The 21027-nt window shown below is 40.8% G+C and overlaps 2 protein-coding genes across 3 annotated transcripts in view; one reads left to right on the forward strand and one right to left on the reverse strand.

Annotated features, from left to right (window-relative positions):
• The window catches only part of OIT3 (oncoprotein induced transcript 3), a 33219-nt gene extending 31204 nt beyond the window's left edge, over positions 1-2015 (forward strand). Inside the window, exon 9 of the mRNA XM_006837469.1 lies at positions 1845-2015. Coding sequence (XP_006837532.1) covers positions 1845-2015 — 171 coding nt within the window. The remainder of the gene's footprint in view (positions 1-1844) is intronic.
• Positions 2016-5321: 3306 nt separating this feature from the next.
• The window catches only part of PLA2G12B (phospholipase A2, group XIIB), an 89695-nt gene continuing 73989 nt past the window's right edge, over positions 5322-21027 (reverse strand). Inside the window, exons 3-4 of one of the 2 annotated variants that reach the window (XM_006835881.1) lie at positions 17992-18157; positions 5322-5476 (exon numbers count right to left, since the gene is read on the reverse strand). In XM_006835881.1, the coding sequence (XP_006835944.1) occupies positions 5358-5476; positions 17992-18157 (285 nt within the window). In that variant the 3' untranslated portion in view covers positions 5322-5357. Of the gene's footprint in view, positions 5480-17991; positions 18158-21027 lie in introns of both variants that reach the window. The other variant, XM_006835880.1, reaches the window with a different exon arrangement.

Raw genomic sequence — 21027 nt, forward strand, 5'->3', positions numbered from 1 at the left:
TTGTATTGACGGAGCATATTAAAATTTAGTATAGTGATTTTTTTCCATTAAAAGTAAATTGATGTACTTTCTGGAAAGTTGTGTGGTAGTATGCATATGTAATAATAATCATATTCTTTTATTTAAAAACTTCCAATTCTAGTATTTCTCAAAAACAAAATAACCCCACAAAGGCTTATTGGATGTGTTTATAAAGCATTATTTTGAAAGATGAGTCCTGGTATGGCACTGGACTGAAAGGTCGGTTTGAACAGCAAGGTTGGCGGTTCAAGTTCACCAGGCGCTCCTCGGAAACCCTATACAGGGTCGCTATGAGTCGTAACAGACTTGATGGCACTTAACAATAATGAACTATAAAAGAGGTTGTCCCCAACATTGTATCAATTTAATGCAACACTAAGCCACCATTAAAATGATTGTTGTTGGTGGTGGTAAGTGCCATGTTCCCACCTGTTGTTGTTGTTAGGTGCCATTGAGTCAGAACTGACTCATAATGACCCTATGTACAACAGAACAAAACACTGACAGGTCCTGGGCCAACCTCACTACTGTTGCCATGCTTGAGCCCATTGATGCTGCCACTTTGCCAATCCATCTCACTGGGGGTCTTCCTCTTTTTCTCTGATCCTTCACCTTACCAAACGTGATATCCTTCTCCAGCAACTGGTCCCTCCTGACAATATGTCTGAAGTATGAGAAACAAAGTTTGGCCATCCTGGCCTCTAAAGAGCACTCTGGCTGCAGCTCTTCCAACACAGATCTATTGGTTCTTTTGGCAGCCCATGGCAATTTTAGTATTCTCCTCCAACACCACAACTCAAAAGCATCAATTCTTCTATGGTCTTCCTTATTCACTGTCCAGCTTTCGCATGCATCTGAGGTTATTGAAAACACCATGGCTTGCGTTAGGCACACCTTAGTCCTCAAGCTGACATCTTTGCTCTTCAACACCTTTAAAAGGTCTTGTTAAAGTGACCCTATATAAGGTTTCTGAGGAGTAGTTTCAAACTGCCAACCTTGGGGTTAAACACAGTCCAGTGCTTATCCTACAACACCACATAAGTATGGGGGGAAAAACAACAACAAACAAACAGATGTGATAAGTATGAAAAAAAAAATTGTTATGGTAAGTAATGAAATTAAACCAGTAATTCTATATGCATATAGAATGTGATTAAAATATCTACACATAGAGGTTATAAGAGACTGCATTAAAAAGGTGATCGTTATGTCAAGATTGAGGGATTGGAGTTTTTAAACTACAGTTATTGAAAAATTAAACAAAAGAAAGTTTGAGGTCAACATTCTTTCCTAAACTGAATGGCAGTGTTTTCATGTTCTTTCTAACTACATCATTATACCAGAGTTGCTCAAAATGATGGCTAATCTTCATCTCCATCCTCGGTAAGGCAGCAAACTTTGAGCTGTTACATATTGAATGAAGCTTGGAGAAAGATGAACGTGTCATTTGACAAGAGAAGCACACAGGAGCCCATGTTATCCCCAGGTCTTATTGTGAAGAATGAAGATGTTAAGCTTATTGGATACATATCTACAGATACCCATCTCTCTGGTTCTAGAGCAGTGCAGAAGTTAAAATTACCCATATGACCCAAATTCCAACCTTACCACTTTACTAGGTGTGTGAATTTGGGCAAGTCTGTCAAGCTCTCTGAGCCTCAATTTTCTCATCTGGAAAATGGGTATATATAATAACTAATCATATGCTGTTAAGAATGCAGGAAGTAAGGTTTATGAAACACTTTAACACAGTGTGTGGTTTATCATACTCAATAAGAGGCAGGTACTACTGGCTTAATTCATTATCATTATCACTTTTTCAGGAAGTTTTTCTACACTGCCGGGTTCTTGTCTGTGGAATGCTAGATGAGCGGTCTCGCTGTGCCCAAGGTTGCCACCGGCGAATGCGTCGGGACACGGCGGAAGAAGACACAGCTGGTCTACAGAACCAGGTGCTGACAGGCGGTCCGATCCTCATTGACTGGGGGGAATAGTAGGGACCCAATACTTCATCCCTGGCCCTCGGCTGGTCTCCTTGGAATTTCTCCCCACACCCTCAACATCCGAGAAAAATCTACCTTTTATAAGCCTCATTCTGTGAATTTGGGCAAACTCTGATTCTAGTCCCCAAAGCTGGCAAAAGTCACAGTACTGATGAACAGCAAGGCCCAGGAGGGACTGCCTCTTTCTTATGTTGACAGCTAAGCTGTCCACTCAGAAGCTTGCCCCATCTTCAACATTTTCCCCTGTAATAAAACAGTGTATTCGATGAAGTAGGACCATAAAAACATTTTTTTTTCAAGTTAGAAATCAATTTCAAAGAGGCAGAAATTCAAAGTTGAAATAAATTTCAAATTAGAAATCATAAAAAATTATTAAACGATAACTAAAGAACCCAAAGACTCTTTAAATATGTAAATAAGAATCATATCCAGGAATTTTAATTCAAATATAGATATTTTAGGGGGTTTGGATTTGGAAGTTTATCAGTATGCTGGTGGTGGTTATGTGCTGTAAAATCACTTCTGATTCATAGCAACCCTGTACAGGCTTTCCAAGGTTTTGCAGACTAGAAAGCCTTATCTTTCTCCCACAGAGTGGCTGGTAGATTTGAACTGCTGACCTTATGGTTAGCAGTCCAACTCATAACCCACTATGCTACCAGAGTTTCTTGGTTATCAGTATTTTTGTGTTGTTAAGTGCCATCGAGTTGGTTCTGACTCATAGCCACCCTGTATAGGATTTCCAAGGAGTGGCTGGTGAGTTTGAAACCCTAACCTATTGGTTAATCAACATGATAGTATGTAATTTTTAAAGTATGGGTTTTCTCTTGAACAATATTCTCTTTTGATGTCTTTACATTGCCTTAAGTAAAATGTTTTCACTTAGTAGATGTTAATAAATTTATTAGTATCCATCTGAGTAGTTACATGATTGAACTGTAAATAAAATTGAAGTTTGGTACCATATGTCCTCTTCTTTGGTATTCTATATCAAGAAAAAGGCATAGTACTTTATTTTGTAGGTGCTTGATAAATTTTATTGAAATAAATATGTGAACTACAGAAAATAAATTTTATCTGCAGTTAAACCCAGTGTTAACTCTGCTAATTCTTCTACGGTTTTGTAAAAAATTTATTTTCTTTATAAAAATGGCTGCGATCATAGAGAGGGAGTGGCTGGGGACTGTAGACCCAGAGAGGGAGAGGCGCTGTGTGCTGATGACTGAGGGGCAGGCTTGTGGGGTGTACCCTTTGGTGGGTTGATGATGCATGGAGGGGATTGTAATCATGGCAATGAAACAATATATGATAGGATGAATGTAAAGCTAATGTTCTCCATGTCAACTATCACATAATTCACAATAAAAACTACCAAAAAAAATGACTATAATCAGCAATTCTTAAAGAACCACAGTGAGATTAACAAAAGGAAGGGCAAAAACACAATATCTAGAGCTAGAAAATGATCTAAACTTTTTCTATAAAGGTCAGATGGTAAATATTAACTCTGATGTTGTAGTGTGAAAACAGACATAGACAATATGTAAACAAGAGAGTGGTTCTGTTCCAATAAAATATTTCAAAAACAGGCATCGGGCTCGATTTGTCTCACTGGCTGTGATGTGCTAACCTCAGTGCATTAGAATCACTTGGGGGAATGTGTATAAAAGACCAATATGTAAGCACTACCCCCAGCAACCTGTTTTTGGTTTTGTTTTTAATTTAGTGTGAATTGGGTGACGATTTGCAGAGCAGCTCAGTTTTCCAGTCAACACTTCATACACGCTTTGTTTCTTCTCATTGACTGCACTCCTCACAGGGTAACCTCACTTATCCCACTTCCTCCTGTGTTTCCTGTTTCCATTCCTCCTTTCCTAAGCCTTCTCAACTATGTCCTTAGGTAAATGCTGCCCTTTAGATTTCAAACGGTTGATTAATCTAAGGTGTGCTACCTCACTGGTGGTGTTCCCCTTATAGATCTGTCTGTTGTGGAGATCTGTCTGTTGTAGGATATAAAGCGCTGGGCCACAAGGTCATTTGGAAACTCAAGGTTGGTGGTTCAAACTCACCAGCCACTCCTCAGAAATCCCATACAGGTTCACTATGAGTCAGAACTGACTCGATGGCACTTAACAACAATTGTGGAGTCCTGGTGTGGTGCTGTAGGATCAGCACTGGACTACTAACCACAAGGTTGGTGGTTAAAAACCACCAGCTACTCCTTAGAAGCCCTATACAGGGTCGCTAGGTGTGGGAACCAACTCAACAGCACTCAGCAACAACAACAAATTGTGTGAAAACTGAACCATGGGAGTGAGTTCATTTCCAGACCTGAAGGGTGACTAAGGGCCACCAGTTGCATCTGACCAATAAGTCTTTTTGTTTTTTATGAGTTTTGAGTTTTAGTCCACCTTTTTCCCCACTTTATCCAGGACCTTCTAACGTGATCCCTTTAAGCACAGTTGGTAGTAGTAGTAGTCGGACATCATCTAGTTTTTCTGATTTTTAAGTGGATTTTTCTGTCTTTTAAGCTTCACAAGTGTTTCTAATCTGTAGTCAGAGCAGAGAATCATCATTTAGGAAATGACCAGCTGTCTTTTACACCTCTCATATTTCAGGGACCTTTTCCTAGCTCTCTCCATTGCTTCCAGGATCTCAGCATGACTTTTCTATCACTGAATAGTTAGGACTACCAAGAAAGAGGAGAGGTCACTGGAGGAAGAAAGACCTCAACAGATCTAACTCCAACTGCCCGTAACCTCCGTTGTTCTGAATCACATAAACCTCTGACCCTGCCCTCTCTGTTTTTGTTGTTGTTGTCATCTCTTCAGCACTGAGGAAAATCATGTTATCATTAGTGTAACTTACCAGGTTGTTTCTGCTTTCTTTGGACAGGAAATGGAAGCTTAATAGTGGTAATGCAATTCATCTCTTTTCAATTTTTCTAAAAAGTATACTTTATTAAATGTGAAATGCTTACTGGCAACTGAAACAGGGATCAGAGGAAAGTCATTGTCTTCCAGCGGTTGGATTCCCCAAAATTTCACTTAGGAATGTAAATTACCAAGTCCAGGAATCTCTAGGTTTGCTTTTAGTCTTTAAGCTAAGAACTGAATTTCCAGACCAATGCGTCTTCGTTGAGGAGGCCAGTCGTAAATGAAGAACAGCCTTCAAGTCACGCCATGTCTGTTTTCAATTCTCCTTGAAAAATATGACTTAATTTTTTTTAAGTGAAGAGCAGTATTTCCTTTCTCCTGCTTTATGGTATACAGACGGTGGGAGAAAGGAGGAGACAATCTGTGTTGTCGCTCAAAATTAGAATGGATGTCTTCCTCATAGCTCTTCTTTCTCCTCCTCTGCACAGATGCAGGCTGCACGTTGACTATTCATAAAGGGGCGGCAACCCAAGGTCCATACAGTATTGAACACAGTATCAGCCAGTGAATCACAGGCTACTTGAAAAATATGAAAAGAAATATAAGGTTAATACACAGGACACTCCAAGCAGTGTGAGTAATGTTGAAGAGGTAATGTATTTTCAAGGATGATGTGATATCCAGAGGACACTAGAGGCAAAATCTAAACACAGAGTTCAGAAGAACAGCATACATTAAGAAGAAGAACACTCCCATTTGACCTAATAAAGAAGAAAACGCTTTTGAGTGTCCTCCTTTTGTGGGCACCCAGGTCGAATCTATGGTTAGCAATCAGAATCTCTCATACCACAATACCCACCTCATGGAAAAACCTACCACTGTTTGTAGACTACTCCTTCAATTAATACTACGGGATCTCCTATAGTCATTTCAGTATGGATGAATAATCATTCATTCACTGAAAAATATTTGTGTGTGTTGAGTATGTTGGTTAACCACTCTGATAGGCACCAGAGATACAGAGATAAAAGGCATCAACCTTAACTTAAGGATTTCAAAATTTGACAAAGAGATGGACAGGGAAACAGATAGTTATATTACAATATAATGTAACCACATTTAATGTTATTAAATTATAGGAGCCCATATAAAGGGCCTCTATCCCTAGAACCATGGTGTGGCACTATAAGATAAGCACTGGACACCACTAAGCACAAGGTCAGCAGTTCAAACCTACCAGCTGCTCCTTGGAAAACTTATACAGGGTCGCTATGAGTCAAAACCAAATTGATGACACTTAACAACAACAAATCCTAAAGGGATAAAGCCATGAACTAAAACCATTAAAAACCACTAAACTGTATACTTTACAGGATGAATTTTAAGGTATGTGAACTATAATCTCAATTTTTAATAAGTCTCTACAGTAAAAAAAAAAAAAAAAAAAGGAATATACTACAACATGGATGGACCTTTAAAACATTACCCTAAGGGAAATCAGCCAGTCACAAAAGACCACCTATTGTAGGATTCCATTGATATAAAATATCAAAAATAGGCAAATCTTTAGGAAAGCAGATCCAGAAAGTTACTGGTTGGCAGAAGCTGGGGGAGGGGAGGGAGAAGAGGATGGGTAATGAATGCTAATGGGTATGGAGTTTCATTTTGGAGTGATGAAAATATTCTAAAATTGATTGTGGTGACAGTTGCCCAACTTTATGAACATATTAAAACTGACTGAATTATATACTTCAAATGGGCAAACTAAATAGTATATGAATTGTATCTCAATTAATCTGCTCTAACAACAAAAGAATGATCAGAGCCTTCCAATAAGAGGGAATACAAGGGTAGAAAGGTATAGGCCATCAACCCAAGTAGTTTGAGAGGACAGGAGTCAGGAGAGGAAGCAGGAGTAACTGGGATAAATACTAGAGAGACAGGCTAGGGCTAAAACTGGAAGGACCATATATCCATGCTAAGGAGTTTGGATTTAATCTTTAAGAAAGAGAAATCTACAAGGACTTCAGGCAGGGGTTGGAAATTATCTGTTTTGTGTGGTATCTTAGGCTGGGTTCTCTAGAGAAGAAAAACCAGGAATGCTTTCATGAGGGTTTATGGAAAGATAGAATTAAAAGGCAATGGAGTTTTGTTTTGTTTTGTTTTGTTTTTTCACTAACTTCTTGAAGCCCTGATAGATGACAGGGAGAGAGAGATTTATCTCAAGAAAATGGCACACAGTTATAGAGACTGGCAAGTCCCAAGACATCAGACTGGAGGTTTATCTTGATTCACATAGCTGCAGGGGCTGATAACCCCAAGACTGGCAGATCAGACAGCAGACTACTGGTTCACAGCCTACACAGGTGAATGAATCCCAAGATTAGCAGGCTGCTGATGACAGGCTGCTGGCTCAAGTCTTAAGAGCCAGAGATTAAATCATAAACACCAGATGCAGAATCCAGAGCAAGCAAAAAACTAGAGAGCTTTACCAGAACCTCCACATATATTCAATGCAGGTCACATGCCCAAGGAAACTCCCTTTCAACAGATTGGTGCTCATAACAGATGTCAACATGGTAGTGATTACATTATATATCTGTTTTCATCATGCAGAGTAGCTATATCATAACTGCAAAACCAGAATCAGGGCCCAGTCAAGTTGACACACAACCTTAACCATCACAGTCTACCCGTTGTCAACTTGGCACCTGTACACATCTTCTAAAACCATACACAATCTATAAAGAAAGTCATACGTGTACCTAACATGATACAACTAACACACATACAACAAAACATGCACTAGCCCCATTTACATCCTATTTTATAAGTGAAGAAAACAAAAGTATTTGATGCATACATACAAGGAAGAAATACTCATAACAACTGCAGGCCTTTTTTCTGCAACTGTTCATGGGTTGTAGCTGGTATTTAGACCTACCTTCTTTCACCACTCATTCTATATCCCCTTCTTCCTCAGCAAGTACCTCACCTGTTTGTGGGTGTTTGCCTGGTAGAGGTGACCCAAAACCTTCAATCCTGAATTATCTGGACAATTAATAGTCATGTTGGAATTGGGTTTCTGTGGTTTTCCACTGACTTTAATCACAGAACACGGTAATACTAAAAGATATCCTGAAGAATATGCTACATTCCACACATACTTTTCTTTACGTCCATCATGTAGTCACAATCTGATTTCTCCCCTGATAGTCAGGATCAATCACACCAGCCAGTACAGTAACTTCTTTCTTCAGTTGTTGATCCAAAGGCATGAGCAGTCCAAAGTGGCTGGGTGGACATTCGTAACTTCCAGTTCAGTGGAATACTATTGCGTCTCTAGGTGGAAGTGTTCCTTCCTTTGGAAGCAAGACCTCCAACCCACAGAGTTACAGAGAAAGTGTGATGGTTAAGGTTATGTGTCCACTTGACTGGACCATGAGGCTCTGTTGTTTCATACTTATAATGTAGTTATCCCCCAGGATGAAATGCAATGTAATCTCTTCCATGATGAGATCTACTATGAACAGTCAATCCACTACAAGGAAATTTCCTCAGAAATATAACCTGCTTTCAATATATGTGGATGCTCTTCCAAAGCTCTGCTGCTTTTTGCTGGTCTGGAGCCTACATCTGGCTCATCGTCTGACTCTGTTTCTTTGTACTTTTGAATCAGTGGCTGCCTCATTACTTCCTGATAAGGGGTGTCATTGACCTTTGCAGCCTCTCAGTCAGCAGTCTGCCATCTTACCTGACAAGATTGGATTCATTTACTTCCTCAGTCATCAGCCTTCACCTGATCTGCAGACCTTGGGTTTTTCAGCCCCTGCAGTTATGGGAGTCAGGAGAAGCCTCCAGCCTGACATCTGACCCATGCAGTTGGAGCTTGTCAGCTTCTACCATTTCCTTGAGATAAATATCTCTGTATATATACATACTCGATGGCACTTAACAACAACAACATATATACATATATAAGCTTAACTGATTTTGCCTCTCTAGAAAACCCAGCCAAAGACAAACAGGAAGCAAATATGTTGCCAGTTATTCACTAGGAGAAAAAGAAAATGATGCCCCTCCCATTTCTACTCCTTGGTTCCTGGACCCATGAATCACAGCTGTTGGAGAAGTAATGCCTTTTACTGAACCCTGATTTAGAGCCTAGACAGCCTCCTGGAGAACATTGGCCAAACTAGCTGGTGCTATAATTGTGTCTTTTTTGTTGTTATTGTTGTTGTTGTTGTTGTTAAGTGCCGTCGAGTCGGTTCCGACCCATAGCGACCCTGTACAGGGTTTCCGAGGGTGTAAATCTTTACGGGAGTAGAAAGTCTCATCTTTCTCCTGCGGAGCAGCTGATAGTTTCGAACCGCTGACCTTACGGTTCGCAGCCCGATTCGTAACCACTACGCTACCAGAGCTCCTATTATTAACTTTTTATTGTGGATTGAGTGAAGGTTTACAGCAAGATCAGTTTTACATTCAACAAATCATATACAATTTCATCTCCGTGATTACTATCTCTTCTATGAGGCAATTGTTATTCCACTGCCTCCCTGTGGTTCCTATTTCCATTTCATCCTCCTTCCCATCCCTTCTCAACTTTGTCTTTAAGTAAATGTTAACCTTTTGAATGATTAAGCAATCCATGGTGAGCATACTTTACTAATGTTGTTTCCCACCCTATACTGCTTGGCTGAAAATCAGGCCTTAATAGTGGGTTTCATTCCAGACCTGAAGGGTGGGTCAAGGGATGGGCATAGTCTTGGGTTCCTCTACTCTCTTTCTTACCCATAATCCTGCTTCTTTTTTTGGTATAATTTTCCGTTTTGTTCCACATATTCTCTCACTGTCTCTGGTACTTTCTAATGTGATATCTTTCAGAGTAGTTGACAGTGGTAGCCAGGTACCAAATAGTTCTTCTGGTCTCAGAGTTGTGGTGACTGATGTTTCCTGCTTCATTGGTCCATTGGACTAGGTGATTCCAAGCATCTTCAATTTTCATCACTCTGCTTTCTCCCAGACATGGAGAGACCAATTGTTGCACCTTAGATGACTGACCACTCATGAACTTTTTAGATCCCAGTATCTACTCACCAAAGTAGTATGTAGAACATTGTCTTTGTGGATTATGTTGCCATAATTGTGTTTTTAGAAGACCATTACATCATTTTATCTAGCCAGTAATTTCAGGATGATGGAATATTCAATTCTAACTCATAACGAACCTGTATAGGATTTCCAAGGAGCAGTTGGTGGGTTTGAACTGCCACCTTGTAGTTCAAATTGACCTTGCAGTCCAGTGTTTATCCTACAGGCTGAAATCGAGTCAGCCTTGGTGAATAGAAGTCCATGTTGCTGAGCCCATGTATAACCTCCATCAATGCCATGTGACCACTTTATACATGAGCTCATCAGCTACTGACAAGAGCAGTTGGGTATGAGAATGACTATTTTCCACAGAATGACATCCTATCTACATGATTGCTAAACTCCTCCTCTGTGATGTCACCCTTGATTGAGCATGCACGTGAGTAACAAATATTTTCACTTCTTTGGCCGTTCAGGAGAGTTCTATCCATATACCTTTATCCCACACCTCCTTGTCACCAACTTTCCAATTGTGTTTCTTCCAAATTCCTAGTCATCCATATAAATCATTGGCCATAGCCCATGAATCAGTATACAGTCAAACATCTGTGAACAATCAAACAAAGTGAACAATCAGGTGCATTGTTCGCAGTTCTGCTCATTGAGAGGATTTCCCTTCACCACTGTCATTCAAGGAGGACCAAGAAAAAGGCTACAGTGTTGTTTCTGTCCCTCTCAGGTGGTGCCTGCATATCGTGCAAAACCATCTGCAAACCAGGCATGAGTTTTCTCTTCCTCAGTCAAGTAATCATAAGGAACTCCCCAGCAAACCATAAGTGCAGACATGGAGAGGGAAGGTAATGTGACAGGTAATAAATATCAAGGTAGTGCATAGAGACTGTGCATTTGGGTCACTTCCTTATGTAACTAACTTGTGCTTTCAGGTCCTGCTCAAGTCTGATCTCAATACCACTTCCACTGAATGATGGTGTGCTGCTGTGCATGTTTAACTTTATGACTCTGTGGGTCAGCTAATACCCATTTCATGATGGGCAGTTCAGGCCACATGGTGACTTGGTGGTCCATGGTTAGGTGTTCAGTCTCTACTACAGCCCAGTAATAAGCCAAATGATGTTTTTCAAAAAGGAAAAAATAATCTACAGAGAATGGCAGGCTTTTGTTCCAAAAGCCTAAGGATCTGCTTTGTAATTCACCAAGAGGGACCTGCCAAAGACCCCAAATAGCATCTCTATTTGCCACTGACACTTCAAGCACCACTAGATCAGCTGGATCATATAGCTCAAGTGGCAGAGCAGCATCCATGGCAGTCTTAACATGTTGCAAAACCTTCTCTTGTTCTGGGGCCCACTCAAAACTAGCAACTTTTGGAATCATTTGATAAATAGGTTGGGGTAGCACATCCAAATGGTAGCTATGTTCCTCCCAAACCCAAAGAGGCCCACCAGGCATTGTGCCTCCTTTTCAATTGTGGAAGCAGCTAGATTCAACAACTTACCCTTCACTTTAGAAGTAATATCTCAACATGCACCACTGGACCCCTAGAAATTTAACTGAAGTGGAAGACTCCTGAAGTTTTGCCAAGTTAATTTCCCTCCCTCGAGTGTACACACACACATACAAATGGAGTCCTGATGTGGCACTGTAGAGTAAGCACTGGACTACTAAGCACAAGGTTGGTGGTTCAAACCCACCAGCTGCTTCTCAGAAACAAGGTCTCACTGAGTCAGAACCAACTCGGTGGCACGTAACAACAAAAGCACAAAAATGTCCTAGCAGGATGGGTCTCTTGTGATACAATAGTGAATAATTGTTATCAGGACTGCTTGTGAGGTTTGGAAATGTAAAAGTAGATGTTTTGTAGCAAGGAAGGGAGTGCTTAACTCTTCAGCCTAGGAACAGAGGTCCCTGGGACCATCAAGGGAGAAGAGTGGAGAGCGGGACCCTACCCAGAGAAACAGTGATGCCTCAGTTGGAGGTAGAGACGATGACATGGAGAGATGGAGCAGTTGGGGACTTTAGACAGAGAGGGAGAGGGGCTGTGTGCTGATGACTGGGGGACAGGCTTGTAGTGTATACCCTTTGGTTGGCTGATGATGCATGGAAGGGATTGTAACCATAGCAATGAAATGATATATGATAGGATGAATGTAAAACTAATATTCTCCCATGTAAACTATCATATAATTCACAATAAAACATTTAAAAAAAAAAAGTCCTACCAATAAGTCTAAAGTCATTGATACTTCTTCCTTACTAGGTTCAATCAGCATAATGTCACCAATATAATGATCACTCTGACATCTTGTGGAAGGGAAAGACAATCAATTTTCCTGCAGACTACACTATGATATAATGCCAGCAAGGTGATATGCCTCTGAGGGAGGACAGTGGAAGTATATTGCTGGCCTTTCAAACTGAAGGTGAACTCCTTCTGCTGATCCTTCAAAACCAGAATTGAGAAAAAGACATTGGCCAGATTAATAGTTGCATACCAGAAGGAGCTCTGGTAGCGTAGTGGTTACAAATCAGGCTGCGAACCTTAAGGTCAGCGGTTCGAAACTACCAGCTGCTCCGCGGGAGAAAGATGAGGCTTTCTACTCCCGTAGAGATTTACACCCTTGGAAACCCTATACAGGGTCGCTATGGGTTGGAACCGACTCGATGGCACATAACAACAACAACAACCAGGTACCAGGAGATGTAGTAGTTTGCTCAAGCAATGAAACCACATCTGGAACAGCATCTTCAATTGGAGTCACCACCTGGTTATGTTTACCATAATCCACTGTCATTCTCCAAGACCCATCCATATTTTATACAGGCCAAATAGGTGAATTAAATTGGGATGTGGTGGGAATCACCACCCATACACCCTTCAAGTCTTTGATGGCAGCTCTAATCTTGGTGAGCCCTCCAGGAATATGGTATTACTGTTTTCCTAGGTAGAGGCAATTCTAATGGCTTTTAATTGGCTTTAACTACCATCGGAGCCCTTACTCCACATGCCAGGGATATAATGTGGGGGTCCTGCCAGTTGCTGAGTATGCCTATTTCAATTATGCATCCTGGAATGACTACAGGATTTGTTCAGGGAGCCATTGGACCCACTGTGAAACATACTTGAACTAAAACGGCATTAATAACCTGACTTCTATGTGCCACTATTCTGACTGGTGGGCCACAGTGACATTTTGGGTATCCTGAAACTAGTGTCAGTTCAGAGCCATTGTCTAGTAATCTCCTAAAAGTGATTATTTCCTTTTCTCCAGTTAAGTGTTAGTTTCTTAAAAGGTCATATGTCACTTTCGGGGAAGCTGGAAGAAAGATTAACAGTATACATTTTTGACAATGTAGTGGGGTCCTTCCACAAGGGAACCCACCCTCCACTTCATTGAAGAAGAAGTGGGTCTGTAAATTGGCTCAATTCTGGGAATTGATTGAGGGACTACGACCCTATTATGGCAATTCAGGTTAGACTGCCATTCACTTGACTTAGAATTCTTCCAGTAGTTCAAGTAGCTCTCCTATCTATTTCACTTCTAGGGACACTATGCCCAAGTAGTCAATGAGATAAAACCATGAAAGTTAGACTAGTCTGATTGCTGTTCTGACTCTGTTTTCTGTTACAGTAACCATGCCCGCCTTGTCTTTGTCAATTTACTGCTGCCACTTGGCATCTCCCACCACAGTGTCTAATCAGTTCCATTGTAGGTACTCAAAACCCAAACCCACAGCTGTCGAGTCAATTCGGACTCATGGCAACCCTATTGGATAGAGTAGAATTGCTCCATAGAATTCCAGAGGTTGCAAATGTGTATAAAAGCAGACTGTCTCATCTTCCTTCTGCAGAGGAACAGGTGGGTTCACACTGCCAACCTTTTGGTTAGAAGCTTAATGGTTAACCTACTTACTTCAATTAAGGTAGTTCCTACTGTCAAATCTGCCTTAAAAACAGCAATCATAGCAGTCTTCAAGCTCCTCACCACTACCACTGTGGGAAAAGATGTGTCCTCTGGGCACTCCACATGTGAGTCTATGGGTCTAATCTGAGAAATGTACTCTAGCGTGTCAATTGCCTTAAACTTTTGCATACTTTTACAGTATACTAAGGCAGGCATGGCACTTCAACTTGATTCAGTGTAGATATTTGCTAAGGTGGAGGGTCAGAAAAAAAGAGGAAGACCTCCAACGAGATGGATTGGCCAAGTGGCAGCATCGATGGACTCAAGTGTGGCAACGGTAGTGAGGATGGCCCAGGATCGGGCAGCGTTTCATTCTGCTGTGCATAAGGTCACTATGGGTTGGTACCAACTCGATGGCACCTAACAACAACAACAAAACCATCAACTGACACATCAGTGAACAAAACTAATAAACTATTAGGTCCTCTCTTAACTACTCCAGCTGAAACTGAATGGAAAATCTGTGCTTACTGGGCCCATATCAATCAATTCAGACTAATCCAACTTTATGCTCCTTCTTGTATAATTATCCTACACCCATAATAGCCATTTCCACACACATTCTCCAAGTTTCTAGTTGTACTTGTTAGAAAAAACAAGCAGTTCGTTTGGAGTGTAGCATATCTCTTTCTGGTCATATTTATTGGAGCTTACTGAGACTAAAATCTAGTTATAGTCCTAGAAACAACAGTGGGTGGTGGAGGTGTCTTCTGAAACATTCAGCAATGTCTTGTAAGGCACCTGCATCTGGTGATGCCTAAGACAATACCCCAAGCACTATCTTAGCAGGCACAGCTGGGTTAATCTGATCAAATGTGCTGCCAGAGATAATGATTTTACTGATAAAAGTTTAGCAGACAAAGATATAGTAATGTTTTCAGATGGGAGTAGTACAGCTGTTGGCTGAAGTGATGTCCAATGTCCCATCGTCATGATTGTCTGTTCATATATCCCCATTCCCAATCAATGCCCTTAATTTAACTTCAGACAACGTTTGATTTTGGGACTTAGTAGAGAATGTAATTCTGCCCCTCGCATGATAAGACTCTGGGGTTGGTTTTTGGCAACGTCAGTTATGTTACTACAAGAAATAAGGCTTTCTTTTAGAGCACAAGTGGTAACTTTCAGGTCTTTTATGTGACATTTGAGCTGTGGCTCTGATGGCCTGAATTATCTCTTTCTTTCACACTTTGTCTAGGGTAAGTAGGACCAATCAACCAGCTTCCTTTTAATACTTGGAATTCTGACAAAATTGTAGAAAAGTATCCAATATGCAATCACCCGAAGCCTTGTTTCTCACAAATATTGGTTCTCTTGATGATGATATCCTGCTTATTTTTATTCCCACCTCATGCCATGGATTAGTAGTGCACTCTTAACTGCTGGAGCCAGCGTCACCAGGGTCTTTAAGATTAGCCCAAAACAAGGACCAATTTAGAAAATTCACCTTTGCCATTTTGTTTCTCAAAAACCACTCCCAAAGAAAAGCGGAGAGTGGGACCCTACCCAGAGAAGCAGTGATGCCTGAGATGAAGGCAGAGATGATGATGTGGAGAGATGGAGCAGTTGGGGACTTTAGACACAGAGAGGGAGAGGGGCAGTGTGCTGACGACCGAGAGCCAGGCTTGTAGGAATGGAAAATCTGTGCTTACTGGACCCTTTGGTTGGCTGATGATGCATGGAGGGGATTGTAACCATGGCAGTGAAATGATATATGATAGGATGAATGTAAAGCTAATGTTCTCCCATGTAAACTATCACATAATTCACAATAAAACATTAAAAAATAAACAAAAAACCACTCCCCAAACCAAATGTTCTAGGCTAGATTCTCTAGAGAAGCAAAATCAGTGAAACATTTTGTTGTTTTTAAGTGCTGTAGAGTCAGTTCCGACTCATAGCAACCCTGTATAGGGTTTCCAAGGAGCACCTGGTGAGCTTGAACCACCGATCTTGAAACTGATCTTGAAGTCCAGTACATTAGCCGGCATACATGTGTTGTTAAATTGTCGTTGAGTCAGTTCCAACTCATAGCGACACTGTATAGGGTTTCCGAGGAGCAACTAGTGGTGGGTTTGAACCACTGACTGTGTGGTTAACAGTCCAATGCTTATCCTACAGTGCTGTAAGGTGAAGAGCAGAGAATTCTTCAAGTGAGGGTTAGAGATGGAAACACTGTCTTTGGAAATGTACAGACCAGGACTCTATGTATATATGTATATATACAGAGATTTACCTCAAGGAAATGGCTTACACAGGTGTAGAGGCTAGCAAGTTCCAAGCCCATGGGTCAGATGTCTAGTTGAGACTTCTTCTGACTCACACTGCTACTGGGACTGACTGAACATAAGATTGGCAGATCAGACAGGTGACTCATGGACTTTGAAGGCTGATGAATCCAAGATCAGCAGGTAAGACAGCAGTCCACTGACTCAAGAACCAGCAATCATGGAGGCAGAGATAGGGACATGGAGAGAGGGAGCAGCTGAGGACTCTAGATTCATGGAAAGAGAGGGACTAAGAGCTGGCGTCCAGGAGGCAGACTTGCAGAATGTGCCCTTTGGTGGTTTTAATTATTATATATGCCTGAGTGTTTTTTTAAAAAAAAAGAGCTAAAGTGAATAGAGAGAAATACTGGTAACTGATGGTACATAGAGGGGATTATAATCATTGTAATGAAACAAAGTGTATGATTTGTTGAATGTAAAACTGATGATCTGCCCTGTAAACTTTTACTCAATCCACAATAAAAACCTTTAAAAAAAATAAATAAAATCTTTAACAAATTAAGAAAAAGAACCAGCAATCAGATGGTGAGAGCAGATTAAGGATCCAGAGCAAGCAAAAAGCTAGAGTGCTTCACCTGGACATCCATATCTAGTCACTGTAGGCCATGTCTTAGAAAATGCCCTCCTAGCTGACTGGCTGCTCATAGCAGATCTCAGCTTGAATGTGATTACCTTGTATCAGTTTTCATCTTGGTGGATGACTATATCCTAACTGCCAACCCAAAGAACCATGGCTCAGCCAAGTTGACATACAACCGTAACCATCACCTGTGATATAAAAATATATCTGGTTCCTATAGGGAGAACAGATTAGACAGAACTGCACAACTGGGTTAATTTGCAGGAACCAGGCAAAGTGGGACTATCAAAGAGAGATTTAGGAGAAAACTAGGACCTTGTTTGGAGGCAGTAACTTGACCTGAACCTAGATTAGCAGCAGGTACTTTTCCACCCTTTATGGGTCCAGATGCTGACACTCCATTTATAATTAATTTACAAGGGCTAATTGATAAGTTCAAGCTTTTACACATTCACTTCAAGACTACTCCCTAGACATTGATCTATGAACAAGATCCAAGACTCTGTTGTGAACTTCCTATGGCATGAGGCCAACTCTTTACAAGTCTAAATTTCAACCTTTACCATCTAAAACTAGATAATGCTATATAGCGAGAAGCAACGTTCAGGTTTCAGAAGCATAAAGATTAAAGCTCTTCCTAAAATGAATTGGGAAAAAGAAATTACAGAATCAGTGCTATTAACTGGACAGCTAAACATTTGTTAAAAACTAATCATCTCAAGTATATAAACATTTATACACAAAAGATCACTTTTTAAAATTCATACCCCGATTGAGAATAAAATAAGGAAAAAGGTACTTAAAACTAATAACTTCTAATGTATGAAAAATTATTTAACAGTGATATGGAAAACCAGAGCAAGTTGGCCAACTCTTTCGCCGGTCTTAAAGGATCGAGTTTTATTACTCTGGGAAGGCTTTAGTGTGGCCCTTTCCATGAGGAGTGGTGCCAGCAGGTCCTGGGCAGGACAGCAAGAAATTAAGTGAAGCAGTGCCCAGAATATTCCTTTACCCTTTCTTGACTTGGTCAGTGTTGTATAAAGAAGTTCAGTGGGCCCTGATGGTGCCCTTGAATGGTGGGCTCTTATTACAACTCTGTGTATAAAGAGGAGCAAAGCTTCTTAAAGTAAATGCCCTGAAGATACCTACCTTCCACTTTAGAGACAAAGCCCAGACTCCGCTTGAGATCGGAACAGATAGAGTGAAGGCACCATCGGAATTTTGCATCACAGCGATATTTGTTGGCACCACATGTGTCATAACAGACGTCCAGCTGGTTACAGCACTTGGTCATTGCTGGAATGCCTAAGTCCATCTGAGGAAAAAGGAGGGAAAAAAAGAGAAGGGAAAAAATGCCCATGTTTAGATCAAGGGACCTTAGGCAACCCTGGCCACCTTGTTAAAAAGTAGCCAGCACTTAAATTCCTATTCCATATTCACATCAATTCAGAAACACCAATTACCCAGTAGAATAGAGCAGATGGAGAGATACAGCAGGCTAAGGATTCATCAAAATTCAGTTATTAGTTTAGTATGTGAGTCGAATCATCCTTTTTTCCTTCTTTTTCTTTTAGATCTTGTTGTGTCATTTCTGACTCATAGCCACCTTTTATTGGGTTTCCAAGGAATGACTGGTGGGTTTGAACCACTGACCTTGCAGTTAGTAGTCCAGTTCTTCTCCTACAGCACCACACCAGAACTCCATTTCAAATCTTAGTAATTTACAAATTGACAGACTGCCACAGAGTGAAAATAGAGATCCAAGGATAGTTAAGTAGAGCTGCAGGACTTCTAAAGTCAACCAAAATTTATGCTAACATTTCCATGTGACATTTTGTAATGCTAAAAAATATGGAAAAGTAATATCCAATCTGTCAGGGCAGGGCTGATGAAATGAAATGCAGATAGGTCTCTTGTGATACAGTAGTGAATAATTGTTATCAGGACTGATTGTGAGGGTTGGAAATGTAAAGGTAGACGTTTTATAGCAAGGAGAGGAGTGATTAACATTTCAGTCTAGGAGCGGAGGTCCCTGGGACCATCAATGGAGAAGAGCGGAGAGCGGGACCCTACCCAGAGAAGCAGTGACGTCAGAGACGGAGGCAGAGACGATGATGTGGAGAGATGGTGCAGCTGGGGACTCTCCCAGAGAGGGAGAGCAGCTGTGTGCTGACAACCAGGGTGCAGGCTTGTAGTGTATACCCTTTGGTTGGTTAATGATGCATGGAGGGGATTGTAATCATGGCAAGGAAATGATATACAATAGAATGAATGTAAAACTAATGTTCTCCCATGTAAACTATCACATAATTCACAATAAAACATTAAAAAAAAAAAAAGTATGGAAAACCCAGCATTGGTTCATGAAGTTACCATCACTTATCAAAGACCTTCTTCTTGGGGAGAGGTGGGGCTTGATGGCATATAGGGTAGAGGTGCAGTGTAGTTAGCCGTCAGCAATACCACAGAATACGAGGTGAAGAGGGTTCAGGGAAGAGCTCCAAAACTCTGAATCACATAGGTAGTGGTGGTGGTAGTGGTTATGTGCCGCGGAGTCGGTTCTGACTCATAGCGACCCTGTACAGGGTTTCCGAGGCTGTAAATCTTTATGGGAACAGAAAGCCTCGTCTTTCTCCCATGGAACAGCTGGTAGTTTTGAACTACTGACCTTGCGGTTCATAGTCCAATTCGTAACCACTATGCTCGCTACCAGAGCTCCTTGAATCACATAGGTAGGAATATTTTAAAAGTTTGAAGGCTTATAGCTAGTGGAATTTGTAGTGGAAGTAAGAAATCACATGTTTTTTAATCTGCCAGGCTTGGCGGCCCAGAGCCGACAACTTGTGCAAGACCAAATGGCAAGACCAAGCAGAGGAACAGCTCCGCCACAGAATAATGCTGTGGGAACCTTGGAGCAAAGGTAGACAATATAATTAGTCAGTTTTGCTTTGTTCTGATTTTTTTTCTTTTTGGTATCTGTTCATTGGCCCCCTACTGTTTGTGCACCTCCATTCTGGTGACTAGAGGGGGGACCTGAGTGAGTGGACACCCCCTGCCCGCACCACTGGTGGATTCTTCTGCCACACATATACAAAGATACTCTCAGCCCACGAGCCGGCCCTGAACAATATTTTAATAGTGAAAAGGCCAGAACAAGGGGTTTGGAGAGGGAAAGAGAGATTAAAAACAAAACAGGCCAAAAATTATATTAAATCCTGAGGTACACCATAACAACCAACAGTGGCATCATGAAATTTATCAGACGGCTTTGAAGGCAGTAAGTTGAAAGAGGACATTAAAGTCATACTCCTATTAGGATATTGGTTTTTTTGTGGGTTTTTTTTTTCTTCTCTCCCTCCTCTCCCTTTTCTGCGATTATAGACTACAGTATCCAATCTAGTTTTTGTTGGTGGTGATTTTTATTTTGTCTTTTGGTGTTTCTTTGTTTTTTGTTTGCTTTTGCTGTTTTGCTGTTTTATGATCCCCCTTTTACCTTTGGGGGACTCTTTCTCACCCTGTATTACCCAAGAAGAGACAGCAACTGCTGCCATATAGTCAAGCTATAATTACATTCTATAAAACACCAAAATCCAGGCAAGAACCAATACCAACTACCATACACCAGGGAGGCAGACAACACCTGTGAAAGTTACTGAGTCAAGCAATAAGAAGAGTGAACAGGGAAGACCACCTCCTGATCACATCTACCTGGAGGCAATCAGAAAGCATCAAAAATATCAAAACATACTCAACTAAGTATATAGAGGAGGATGGAAAACTTCCTAACACATTTTATGAAGCAAGCATAACCCTTATGCCAAAACCAGGGAAGGGCATCACTAAGAAAGAAAATTATAGACCAATATCCCTCATGAACATAGATGCAAAAATTCTCAACAAAACCCTAGCCAATAGAATCCAGCAGCACATCAAAAAGATAATACATCATGATCAAGTGGGATTCATATCAGGAATGCAAGGATGGTTCAACATCTGAAAAACAATCAAAGTAATCCACCATATAAATAAGAAAAAGGAAAAACACCTCATGATCATATCGATCGATACAGGAAAGGCATTTGACAAAATCCAACATCCATTCCTGATAAAAACACTCAACAAAGTAGGAATTAAAGGGAAATTCCTCAACATAATTAAGAGCATATATACAAAACCAACAGCCTA

The sequence above is a fragment of the Chrysochloris asiatica genome, unplaced genomic scaffold (genome assembly GCF_000296735.1).
Source record: "Chrysochloris asiatica unplaced genomic scaffold, ChrAsi1.0 scaffold00020, whole genome shotgun sequence".
NCBI lineage: Eukaryota > Metazoa > Chordata > Mammalia > Afrosoricida > Chrysochloridae > Chrysochloris > Chrysochloris asiatica.